Below are 12,606 nucleotides of genomic sequence, written 5' to 3'. Positions count from 1 at the left end.
ACGAACTTTTAATGGAGTCTCGTGCACGCGCTCGTCCACGCGGAGGGACCAGTGTGTGCGGGATAAACATCTCTTACCTCGGTCGCCTCCCTCCGCCGGAATCGAACCTGCGACCCCTCCGTCACATCATCCTGATTCAGACCCGCCACTGCAGCGCGCGCATGTCTCGGCAGGTGTGATCGATGACCTCACTGATTGATTACGTCCACGATCCAACGGACTGATCCGCTGATCGATCACTGATCGATGATGCGATCAGATGATGGATCGTTCCTCCTCCTCAGCTTCCGGTCTGTTCACACTGAACCCAGCTCCATCAGCACCACGAGGCGCGTGTCCGCCGCGTGCTGTTGTGAGCGCGCCTCGCCTCGATCCCACTCCCGTCTGTGCGCGCACACAGAGGGCACGAGACCGACTGAGGTTATGATTTGATCAATGAAGGGATCGAACACATCGATGGAAATGTAATAATCGATCGAACAATAAGGAATCAATCAATAATCAAATCAGGTAAACAATCATCGTTTACCGAGACGACACAAGAAAATAAAGTTAAAACATTAAAATCACGACATCACACACACAATAAATATAAGTAAACAAAAACAAATACAATTTAATCAACAAATAAACACAGATCCATCACCTCTGACATTTTAACCCTTTTAACATGTTTGATTACAGTAATAAAATCAGTGATGATCTTTATTAAAAACAGAAGTCAATCATCTGCTGTTGCGAATTATTGATCATCTAAACTGTAAATCCTAAAATAAAAGTTTCATTTAATCAGAATCATGGTTTATTTCCATGAAGGTTTAAATTGTAATAACAACTTTGTTCATCTTATTTTTATATATTAATTTGAAAAGATCCTCCTGACTGGGAAACTCCTGTAGCTATTAATGACTTCCTGTTGGTATTTTGTTAAAGCTTCCACAGGAAATAAACTCCACACACTTGTTAAAAAATTATCTAAAAATCTTTATTGTTCCAGAGAATATTCACAAACAGGCTTGATTTTGGAATCGTATCCACTGACCAATGGGAGCACGAACGCCTCAACAACAGAAGAATATAAAAAAAACAAAATCATTTACAACAGCGCTGGTTTAGACTCCACCCCCCCGACAACAGCATCACCTCTGACCTGTAAAATGACGTCCGACAGACAGAGCTACGACTCAAATTCAAACTTTATTGTTTCCATCATTCCATGAAATGCTGTTGACTCCGCCCCTCTCTGTCTCAGTGACACTGCAGAGGTTTTGATTGGCCGATAATGTACAAATATATTACAAGTCTTTCATTTTGTTAGTTTCCCAGAGTTGCACCGATGGTGCTTAAGACGAGGAGAACCAATCACGTCCTCAGGAGGTGGTGGCCTCCTCCTATTGGTCCGTTTTGAATTTCTTTGGTCCGACGGGTTTCCTGAAACAGAAGGGGGGGGGGTTACTGTGTGTGTGTATTATTGTGTATTAGTGTGTTTCTGATGTTTGTGTTAGTGTGTATGTATCTTACAGTTGTGTAGTTCCTCCTCTCTTCACTGTTGTTTTTGTGTCTTTATTTTCTACAGAAGAAAAAAAAAACCGTCACTTCCTCTCAGTCCTGTTGGTTCTCCCACGTTCCACCGCTCCGTCTCTCTGATCTGTGTGTGATGTTCTCACCTTGTAACCACCTGACCTGGGTGGCCGGCCCATAGCCCTTCTGGTTGCGAGCCGCGATGCGGAAGATGACGGCTGGCTTGGTGGTGTAGTCGATGTGTGCGTTGGCGAGGCTTGAGGCCTGGACCAGGCAGGACGGGCTGGTACCACAGTACACCCTCATGAAGGCCAGCTGTGCCGGGCCTGAAACGGAGGAGGCGGCATGGCTGGACTGGATGGCGAGGTACACCGAGTACTCCGTGATCTTGCCCCACGTGACAGCCGGAGCCTCCCAGGTGAGCTGAGCCCCGTCCAGGTTCTGAGAGATCAGATCTTCACGTCAACACTGAGTCATAGAAACACACTTCCTGAACTATATTTCCCATGAGTCCTCACTGCACTGAGGCTCACACCCCACTTGACGTTACAAACAGGAAGTACCTTGCTGATCTTGATGGCACATGGCGCTCCGGGGAAACCAGGCAGACATGTTTTAAATGCAGACACCTCAGAGAACGCTCCACGGCCACAGATATTGATCCCAGCAACACGAAACTTATAGGCTGTCCCCGGCTGCAGCTCCACCTTCCTCATCTGACTGTAGTCAGGTACCACACCTGAGTCGTCCTGCAGGTACACAGGTCATCAATATCCTCATCAATAATGTGATTACTATAGGATTCGTTGAACAAAGTAAAAGCCTGTAGCAACAGCGATGGAGAATTTACAAAGGAGCTTTTATTTTGAAGAGGTAACAATAGTCAGTTTTATGATTTTATGAAAGTGTGAAGATCTTACTTCGGCCATGTTGTCGTCATATGGGATGTAGAAGTGAGAGACCACCATGTTTGTAACCTTAACGACGCCAACATCGTACCATCGACTGTTCCTCACCGAAGACTTCACCTCAACACCCTGCGGCTGCGCACACACACACACACACACACACACACACACACACACACACACACACACACACACACACACACACACACACACACACACACACACACACACACACACACACACACACACACACACACACACACACACACACACACACAGTGTTGTTAGCATGTTGTCAGTTTTCGTTGGTTAATAGCGTGTTGCCTGGCTAAAGTGTAAAGTTAGCATGTAGTAAGTGTGATGTGTGATGTGAGCGTGTAGTTGTTAGCAGTTTGTTAGCGTGTTGCTGCCTCCCCCTGCAGCACGATGTCTTACCTCTTTGGTCGCTGTGATGCCATTGGTCGCCTCAGTCACTGTGGCAACAGGTTGAATCTTTGCCAGAACTGATGTCAGAGGAGGGGTGGGGCTGAACGTGCTGGCTAATCTGGCGACAGCGCTGGTTACTGCTGATGAGGTCAGCTCTGCTGCCGGGTCATTGAGGCTGTCTGCTGGAGCAAGGCCCTCTGGGAAACAAAGCACAGAAATCTCTTTTGAACCCGGCGTTATGACGTAATCACACGGTGTCGTGTGATTCCATCATGACCTCGTACCTGTGGGCAGGCTGCTGTGCTGTGGCTCTGGGTGGGCGTGGATGTCCTGTAGTTGCTGCTGTTGTTGAACCAGAGCTGCCAGTTCCTGCTGAGTCAAAATGATGGGGACAGATTGATCCACGGAGTTCGCAGCTCCACCTGCAGAGACATGAGGACACACAGTCCCTCTGTCAGACCGTCTTTCCTGGAACATTTCAGTGTCCCAGTGTCTGTCTTCAAGACCAGTCTGTCTGTCCCCCAGTGTCCCAGACCTAAACCCTACAGTGTGTGTGTTACCTATGTGTCCGGCTGCCTGCAGTACTGCCTGTATTGTTGCCTGCTGAGCAGTCAGCTGATCTGGGGTCAGTCCTGTTGTCAACATCAAGGTAGTGGTCCCAGGGACCACCTCACCTGCGTCCCCTTCTGATGACATCAGCTCCTGAGGAAGATCTGTGGTCGCCACCTAAGGGGGGGTAGGGTGTTACAGTGGTACCTGCTGATTAATAATAATTAATACTGTGTAACCTTTTCGTGTGAGTTACCTGTGCAGCTTTCTTGCTGCCCTCCATGTGAACCTGTAAAGTTACAGCCGCTGGTTGGCTATCTGTCGGCTCAGGTTCCTCCCCTGTAACCATGGCGACAGCCTCTGTCTCTGAGGACTCAACCCTGTCTTCTTTGACCACAGAGGAGATCATCTGCAGACAGACAAACATGTCATCAGCACCATCCCCCTGTGTGTGTGTGTGTGTGTGTGTCACTTACAGGTATGGATGGTCCGGGTGTAGGCGTTGCCTGTGTAACCATGGTAACAGCTCTGTTCCGATTGGCTGTGGAGGAGGTGGGGTCAGAAGAGGTGGTGGGGTCTGTGGAGTCTACTTGAAGAACGTCTCCGCCCTGTTGAGCTGGATACACAGGACAAGAAGTAAGTTCCTGAAGAGCAGCTGCTCCAAAACCTTAAACATCTGTTCCAAAATGTTCCAGGACCTGGTCCAGGTGTAGTCCAGGTGTGTCAGGTTACCTGTTGCTGTGGTCGCTGTGTTGGTGGTTCCGGTCTCGTGAGTCTCACATGGAGGATTTGAACAAACCTAGAACCAGAAACATGTTGGATCAGGTTTACCTTTAACGCTCACCTGATGTCTCACCTGTCATCTCACTGGCACCAGGTATTCTAAAGTTGCTGCTAACTGATGTTCTCTGATGCGACTGGTTGAGCTGCGTCACATGGTGTGACTTCCCTTTGTGACATCATCAGGTTCAAGCAGCACAGGTGCGACTCCATGGCCGTAATAAATTAGCTCACCTGTAGTGCTTGGCTCATGCTGGAGGAGGCGACAGTGGAGGTGTTGGTCGTCCCCGTCTCGTGAGTCTCACACGGCGGGTTGGAGCACACTCGGTTGTTACCTCCCATGGTTGCTGTGGCGACAGTGGAGGTGTTGGTCGTCCCCGTCTCGTGAGTCTCACACGGCGGGTTGGAGCACACTCGGTTGTTACCTCCCATGGTTGCTGTGGCGACAGTGGAGGTGTTGGTCGTCCCCGTCTCGTGAGTCTCACACGGCGGGTTGGAGCACACTCGGTTGTTACCTCCCATGGTTGCTGTGGCAACAGTGGAGGTGTTGGTCGTCCCCGTCTCGTGAGTCTCACACGGCGGGTTGGAGCAGATAGACATCACTGCTACATGGTCACAGTGACATCATCAACACACGACTCTTCAGTGAAGAACTACAGTAGTATCCTGTACAATAACAGTTCCTTACCTGTCTCAGTGTCTGTAGTCTCTTCTACCATCGCAGTACTTGTACCACTTCCGGGCTCTTCTGATGTAGGAGACGCCATGATGGAGACGGGCAGATCCTGGACCAGTGACTGAGCTTCAGCTCCGCTCGGAGTTGTGATCAGAGTCACCTGCAGAAGACAACACAGGAATACTTCAGAAATGAAATAGTATTCCTGTAGTACTGTAATAACAATGCATTAGTAATACTAGTATACATCGGTCTGTTAGGACAGATTTTACCTGTGTGGGTATCGCTGCAGCAGCGGTTGCCGTGGTAACCTGGCTGGCAAGTGTAGCAATGGCGGTCAGGGTGGTGATGGGCGTAGCCAGGGAGGCGTTGGCAGAACCAATGGCTCCACCTGCCAGCGTGGTGGAGACACTTCCTGTTACTGTCCCCAGACTGGACACACCTGCTGAGACACATGCACACACACACTGTGGTGACACGGTGTATCACCGGAAATAAGAAGCAGCCATCAGCTGACCATTGTTTACCTGTGGTTGTCTTGACAACCAGAGTGGCGACACTAGGTTTGGATCCAGGTGAGACCAGTCTGACTCCGCTCATAGGAACAGTCCTGAGGATGGTACCAGGTACACCTGGAGCTCCCTTTAACACCACCTACACACACACACACACACACACACACACACACACACACACACACACACACACACACACACACACACACACACACACACACACACACACACACACACACACACACACACACACACACACACACACACACACACACACACACACACACACACACACACACGGTTTTACCTGCATTCAGAATTGCGAGGTGGCCGTCCAAGTTCGTACAATAAAATACAATTTTGTGATAATAGCTTTCGTCATTTCATCACATATGTGTGCTACGAGTGTGTGTGTGTGTGTGTGTGTGTGTGTGTGTGTGTGTGTTACCTGTGTGACCCCCTGTTGACCTCCAGCAGTGATCTTGGGGACTGTGGTGATGATTTTACCCATAGTTCCTGGCGTTACCCCCTTAGTGGTGAGGATGGTGATTGGACTGTTTCCACCTGTATGGGGAGGAGCTTCACTCAGTCAACTGTCAGGTTAAAAATAAATCACGTGATCAGGTGTGTTTCCTGTACCTGCACCGCCGTGCAGCGCAGACACCGGGATGGTCTTGATGAAGGTGGTTCCAGGTTTGGCGGTTGTCGGGGAGACACCAAGGACGTTGGGTTTGGTTGCCATGGATCCTGCCTGCACTGTGCTGAGGATGGTCTTCTGTTTACCGTCTGCAGACGTCACCAACTTCAAGATGGTTCCTGCTGGGAGAGCGCCCTTCTTTAAACGCACAGAGACACAAGGGTTAGCACGTGTCAGGTGATATGAAGTGCTCTTCAGTACAGCCAGTGTATATTAAGACAATCAACAAGGTCAGAGGTCGGTACCTGGATCATCTGAGCGATGGAGCTGCTGCCAGCCTGACCAGTAACAGTTCCTGGTTTGGTCTGAACCACTGACAACACCTTTCCCAGGTTATTGATCTGGAACACAGGTAGTTACCATCATCAGGTCTGTCAACATACAGATAGAGTGTCACGCCCAGCAAGTGTTGTCACTCACCAGAGCCCCGCCTCCTCCCACACCGAGTGGACTGTTAACCAGAGTGAAGGTCTTCGTGACTCCACCCACCACTGTGGTGACCACCTGAGCTTGTTGGGAGACAGTCACTGTCCCCGACTTATGGACTGTGATGACCGGTCGGCTCGGGGTGCCAGGAGTTGAGACAACCGAGGCCCCGCCCACCTGAGCGGCAGCGGTCTTTAACATCCGAGTGGCCGGGCTGGTCACCTGAGAAGGGAAGAACCGGTGAGCTGTACGTAAAGTTACTGTGATGTCATCAGTGTCAGACCAGATTTACCACATGACAACATCACAGAACTGCATCATCACTGAACTATGCACGTGTGCATGACAGCGAGCGCCTGTCTGAACCGTCTCTCGGCATGTACCTTAGAAACTGTTCATGCAAACATGACTTCACACCATGAACACCACGCTGTTAGCTGTGGACATTACCATGGTAACAGGAGAGGCCATTTTGATTGGCAGGCTGCTGGATCCTGGACTCCCGGTCACCGTCTTCACGATCGCGGCTCCTGCAGCGACATTCAGCACCGCTGCTGACGATGGGGGGATCTTCTGAGTCGATGCCGCCGCCGCTGCCAATGCCGCCATTCCACTCATCTGAGGGCTGCTGCCTATTGGCTGAGAGCAGATGGGCAGGAGGATGGAGGTTGAGAGTTAAAGTTCAAAAACACGGTTTCCATTAGTGGAAATGTTCCAGAGCTTTCAGTCACAGCTCATGGTCTTCCCCAGTGACTGGAAATTGCTCTGTTATCAAGAAAGCAGTTTTGTTATCATGTTGCTGAAATCTACAGCTGAACCATCTCCATGAGCATTAAACTGCGTCCAATGAAGAAACCAAGAGACTGCGCCTGGAAAATTCCCAGTAAGTTTATCCTGATAAGATTTGATTGGCGGGGGACCTTGGGTTGAATGATGAGAAACAGATTTGCGTACCGTCGCCTGTCCAGATTGAGCAGGTACCACCATACGAACGCCTGCAGGAAGCGTTGTCACGGCAACTGGGGATTTAGGTGTGGCCTGTCTCACTGTGACAATGGAGGCTCCACCCACTGAACCTGGAGCTGCTGCCACCTTCAGGACAGCTGCAGAACACAAGTTAGAAATATTCACATGTACCAGATCCATCACCTACAGACTCACCGGTGCAGGTGTTGTAGACTCACCTGGTGCTTTCGCAGCAGCAGCCAATGGGCTTCCAGGAATGGAGAGGATTTGGGAGGGGACCAGCGTGACGGACTGGTTGGCCGATGCCACTGCAACGGGGGCGGGGCTCTTGGGGGAGCTGACTGCAGGTGTGGCTGTGGGCACGGGGTTGGGGGCGGGGCTGGATGCAGGTGTGGCAGGAATGTCGTACTTCTGCAGCTGCAACAGGTACATGTCCGCCGTCTGAGACGGGCCCCAACTCACCTCCAGAGACGACGTGTTGGCCCGGACCAGCTGCACCCGAGAGGGAGGACAGGGACGCTCTGAGGGCAGACAGGTAAGAGAGAGAAAAACAAGTCAGCGCCACAGAAGGGTGAGAGACAGTAGGGTGAGGCAGACACACAGGTGAAACAGACATATTTTCATGTCAGGAGTGAACAGTCACAGCTCAGAGCTGATCAGGTCCCTCAAGACGGATGTTAATATCATGCGTGTGTGTGTGTGTGTGTGTCTCACCTGTCTCCAGGTACCACAGGTCCTTGCAGCACACCTGATTGTTCCAGGCCTTCCTGTATCCGTCTCTGCCGCTCCAGACGTAGAGTCTGGAGTTGATGGAGACACTACAATGACCTGCTCGAGCTCTGGGGACAGACTCCTCCAGAACATCCATCAGGACTGTGTCCCAACACATGTTGTCTGAGCAGGTAGACAGGTAGACAGACAGGTGGTCAGGGCGACTGATAGCAGACGACTACAACATCATCTCTGTCAATGAGACTTATAAATTATGCTGGATGCTGGTTATACACACACCTAAATACTATAAGCTTGTGCGTAGGATGTAGTTGTTGCAGCGGAGGTAAAACACCCCGCCCCCAGAAAAAACACAAAATATATATATATATATATATATATATATATAAATAAATAAATAAAACACCATTAAGAACAAACTGTCATTTTCATTAAGACATTTGGAACAATGTCTATACAATTACAGAAATACAAAATTATAGAAATATAAAATAATTTACAATCAAAACTATGCACAGTCATAACAACCATAAATACCAAAGATTAGAGTGGGGGGGAAGGAAATATAGTATATAGATACAAATAAAATAGAGAATCCAATTATTACCTATACATTACTCGCAAAAAACCCAGCACTAAATTGTGAATTGTGGTTTATTTGGTAGCATTTGGCAGTGTGATTGATTTTACTAATTGCATTAATACTGTAAAATGTTGCTCCCCCTTTATCAGCCCCCCCCCCCCACCGCTCCTGAGTGTGTGAGACCTCAGCGTCTCTGCTCACTGCTCACACTCTGCAGACCTCCTAGTGTAAAGTCTGTAGAAATCCAGGAGAAGTTGGTATGAGAACTCAGCAGAGGACTGCAGGGGAAACACTAGTGTGTGTCTGTTTACCCAGGTTGAGGCAGGCCAGTGTGTTGGTGCACTTCCACTCCTTCTCATGAGTCGCCTCTTGGACATCATCCATCACCAGAGGAACCCAACCTCCAAATACATACATCCTGACAAAGACAGAGACAGGTGAGTCAAGTATGAATATTGTCAGTTTAAGAGCTGCATTAACAACACGTTCGTGTAGTAATGTGTGTATTTGTAGTACAGTATGTATTAGTATTTTGTAGTATCAGTGCGTGTCTCGTACTTGTTGTTGATGGCAGTGGCCGAGTGGAGGCTGCGAGGGACGGGGGCGGTCCCACTGAGGGCTGGTTTGGTCCAGGTCAGAGACTCTGTGACATCATGAAAAAAGGTTTATTTCGACTTGGACAAATTACAGCCACAACCACAGGTAGCTGCTGCCATCCCACCTGAGCTGAGCCACACCCACATCCCACCTGAGCCACACCCACATCCCACCTGAGCTGAGCCACACCCACATCCCACCTGAGCTCCACCACACCCACATCCCACCTGAGCTGAGCCACACCCACATCCCACCTGAGCTCCACCACACCCACATCCCACATCCCACCTGAGCTGAGCCACTCCCACATCCCACATGAGCTTCACCACACCCACATCCCACATCCCACCTGAGCTGAGCCACTCCCACCTGAGTTGAGCCACACCCACATCCCACCCGAGCTTCACCACACCCACATCCCACCTGAGCTGAGCCACTCCCACCTGAGCTGAGCCACACCCACATCCCACCTGAGCTGAGCCACTCCCACCTGAGCCACACCCACACCCACCTGAGCTGAGCCACACCCACATCCCACCGGAGCTGAGCCATACCCACCTGAGCCACACCCACATCCCACCTGAGCTCCACCACACCCACATCCCACCTGAGCTGAGCCACTCCCACCTGAGCTGAGCCACACCCACATCCCACCTGAGCTGAGCCACACCCACATCCCACCTGAGCTGAGCCACTCCCACCTGAGCTTCACCACACCCACATCCCACCTGAGCTTCACCACACCCACATCCCACCTGAGCTTCACCACACCCACATCCCACCTGAGCTTCACCACACCCACATCCCACCTGAGCTTCACCACACCCACATCCCACCTGAGCTTCACCACACCCACATCCCACCTGAGCCACACCCACATCCCACCTGAGCTACACCACACCCACATCCCACCTAAGCTGAGCCACACCCACATCCCACCTAAGCTGAGCCACACCCACATCCCACCTAAGCTGAGCCACACCCACATCCCACCTGAGCTGAGCCTCACCTATGTCAAGGACCCACAGGTCACCCAGTCTGCAGCCGCTCATCCCTCCATAGATGATCAGTCGGTTTTCTCCGCGGCCGCTCGTCACCACAGCCGTGTGACTCTCTCTGGGAGGCGGTGGCGGACCTGAAGTCAGTGGGACCTCCCAGCCGACCACGCTGGATCCTGGGCGCAGCTCCAGACAGTACAGGTCGTTCAGATACCTGGGAGGGGTCAAAGGTTAGTCGGGCGTCAGACAGACGCACAGATATACCTGTGTGACGTTTCTCACCTGGGGATGTTGTTCTTGGGATCCTCGCTGTCATTAGCCAGGCCTCCAAAAAGGTAACAGCGGCTACCAATTAAAGAGAAGCTGTGTCCGAGGCGAGGGCAGGGGGGCGGGCCGTTCTTTGGAGCTTTGGCCTTTAGACGTTTCCACTCCCAGCGACTCGCCTGAAGATAAACGACATACTATTGTCATGTGATGGCCGCAGTGAGTGTTGACTCTGTGTTCATGACAGGTGTCCGGGGCCACGCCCCTGCAGTAACATCACTCACCTGCAGCTCGTACAGGTCACTGCTGTATTTACCATATTCCACCATCCCGCCAAACACCAACAGCCTGGTCCCGTCACATACAAAACCATAGGCGGCACAGCCGGGGGGGACATCACCACAGACCGCAGGGATGAACCACTGGTTGGTGGCTAAGGGGCGATCGAATTATGTTTCATTAAACTTTATTAAACATTACAGAACAAACAGATTTGTGCTGCTTCATTAAGCAGCTGATCAGTCTGCGTTCAGAACTTCAAACCCTGAAATAAGGAAACTTAAAGACGTGACGTCTGTTGTTTACTGTTTACAATGGGTTTCCCGCCATTCCTCTTGCAGCAGCAGGGGGCGTGTCTCTGAGACGTCACCAATGTTTTCAGTGAAAACGCGCCATTTCTCTCCGTGTTGATGCCTGTGTCTGTTAGCCTCCTGCTAACCCCGTTAGCATGTGGAGCAGCGGCAGAAGCTAACCTAGCATAGCAGGCTAAACAACTCTTTTAGTAGCAGCCGCAGAATAAACACGTTAGCATTTCAGCAAAGTTAGCCTGTGTATATAGCAGGGCTAGCATTAGCATGTGTCCGTGTAGCTGTTGTATCACCGCACAGATCTTTAACTCGTACCTGTGTTGTAGACGTGCAGCTCGTCCACGATCCCCTCGTTCCCTCCGCCGAACACCACCATCAGCTCCTTGATGGCCACAGCTCGGTGTCCGTGCCGGGGCCGCGGCACCGGGCCGGTCCAGCCCGCGACGCGCTTCCAGCGGGGCTGTAGCACTGCGGGGTCGGATGCCATGACGCTATCAGGGCTCGGTACTCACGGTTCTCGGTGACAGAAACAATTCGTCAAGTTTATTCACAAGTCTTTTAATAGTCTCCGCTAACAGCGCGGGGTTAGCATTACCCCGCTAACTAGCCCAGTGGCTAACTGCGGGCAGTGATGAGCGTCTGTCCCGGTGAAGGTAACGTTAATCAGACACTGAAGAACCAGTGTCCGGTGCAGACCCAGGTTGAAGAACGGAACCTCCGTTGCTAATCCAATCGGTGGCTTCGAGACGGACCGCGGTGCTACTAGCTAGCTAGCCCGCAGACTGCAGCAGACAGGCCGCCATTTTACCCGGTGAACGCTGTGCAGAATCGTCAGAAAGCCGCCGGTAGCTGCTGTGGCGAGTAAGAACCTGCACGAACACAGACGCAGTGTCGGGAGAGAACCGGGGCCGCTGCTCCGTGCGCCGGGGAGACGGAGCTCTGCTGCTAAATGAGCCGAGGACAGGAGCCGTGTGCCGGGACGGGAGCCGCCATCATGCTGCTAACGGCTACCAAATAAAACACAGAGCGGCTAGCGGCTAACAGCTAAACTAGCAGTCAACACAGTGACTGAACCGGATCAGCGTCCCGCTAACTGAGCCCGGTGATGGTTTAAAATCATTCATATTCATATTAATATTAAATAACTTCTTCACAAACTGAGTTATCACCACTACACAGATCATCAGAGCATACATTTATATAAAAATAGTAAAACTTATCAATACTGCTGAGGTCCCACTAAAACCATTCAACCACTGATACTTTAACAATATTCAACTATACTCAAGACTGAACTTCATATACAAACTGTTAACTTTATTAATAGACTGATCGAGAAGTTGAACGTTAGTTGACTAGTTCCATCAGCACTTAACTTAGG

The 12,606-nt window shown here is 50.8% G+C and overlaps 2 protein-coding genes across 5 annotated transcripts in view; both read right to left on the bottom strand.

Annotated features, from left to right (window-relative positions):
- The window catches only part of si:ch211-169p10.1 (FERM domain-containing protein 4B), a 10,019-nt gene extending 9,632 nt beyond the window's left edge, over nt 1–387 (bottom strand). For 2 of the 3 annotated variants that reach the window (XM_034591602.1, XM_034591599.1), the window contains exon 1: nt 78–386. The gene's annotated coding sequence lies outside the window, so the exon portion shown is untranslated. Of the gene's footprint in view, nt 1–77 lie in introns of all 3 variants that reach the window. The other variant, XM_034591601.1, reaches the window with a different exon arrangement.
- Nucleotides 388–968: 581 nt separating this feature from the next.
- LOC117765226 (host cell factor 1-like) lies at nt 969–12,593 on the bottom strand. 2 transcript variants are annotated; one of them, XM_034591575.1, is made up of 29 exons: nt 11,541–12,593; nt 10,923–11,071; nt 10,657–10,817; nt 10,386–10,588; nt 9,338–9,422; nt 9,091–9,197; nt 8,179–8,358; nt 7,683–7,985; nt 7,453–7,601; nt 6,949–7,137; nt 6,493–6,720; nt 6,318–6,413; nt 6,015–6,210; nt 5,824–5,939; nt 5,388–5,514; nt 5,133–5,305; nt 4,873–5,020; nt 4,419–4,789; nt 4,137–4,203; nt 3,881–4,020; nt 3,661–3,813; nt 3,416–3,581; nt 3,140–3,277; nt 2,865–3,052; nt 2,442–2,564; nt 2,085–2,270; nt 1,668–1,962; nt 1,522–1,570; nt 969–1,431 (listed from the first exon to the last, which is right to left on the bottom strand). In XM_034591575.1, exons 1-29 carry the CDS (start codon nt 11,710–11,712, stop codon nt 1,392–1,394), a joined length of 4,698 nt encoding a protein of 1,565 aa, XP_034447466.1. In that variant the 5' UTR covers nt 11,713–12,593; the 3' UTR covers nt 969–1,391. The 2 variants fall into 2 exon arrangements, with proteins under 2 accessions (XP_034447466.1, XP_034447467.1); XM_034591576.1 differs by having other exon boundaries at nt 5,133–5,302; nt 11,541–12,592.
- Between the last annotated feature and the right edge of the window lie 13 nt (nt 12,594–12,606).

The sequence above is a fragment of the Hippoglossus hippoglossus genome, chromosome 7 (assembly GCF_009819705.1).
Source record: "Hippoglossus hippoglossus isolate fHipHip1 chromosome 7, fHipHip1.pri, whole genome shotgun sequence".
In the NCBI taxonomy this organism is placed as follows: domain Eukaryota; kingdom Metazoa; phylum Chordata; class Actinopteri; order Pleuronectiformes; family Pleuronectidae; genus Hippoglossus; species Hippoglossus hippoglossus.
This window is presented reverse-complemented; position numbering and strand designations above follow the sequence as displayed.

What these genes read in the sequence shown, in the direction of transcription:
- LOC117765226 (XM_034591575.1), bottom strand. Translation starts at nt 11,712, where the DNA reads ATGGCATCCGACCCCGCAGTGCTACAGCCCCGCTGGAAGCGCGTCGCG. An exon ending in GCCACTGCCATCAACAACAA is followed by an intron (nt 9,198 to 9,337) that starts GTACGAGACACG and finishes TGTCTTTGTCAG; the next exon opens with GATGTATGTATTTGGAGGTT. An exon ending in AGAGGAGGAACTACACAACT is followed by an intron (nt 1,432 to 1,521) that starts GTAAGATACATA and finishes CTTCTGTTTCAG; the next exon opens with GAAACCCGTCGGACCAAAGA.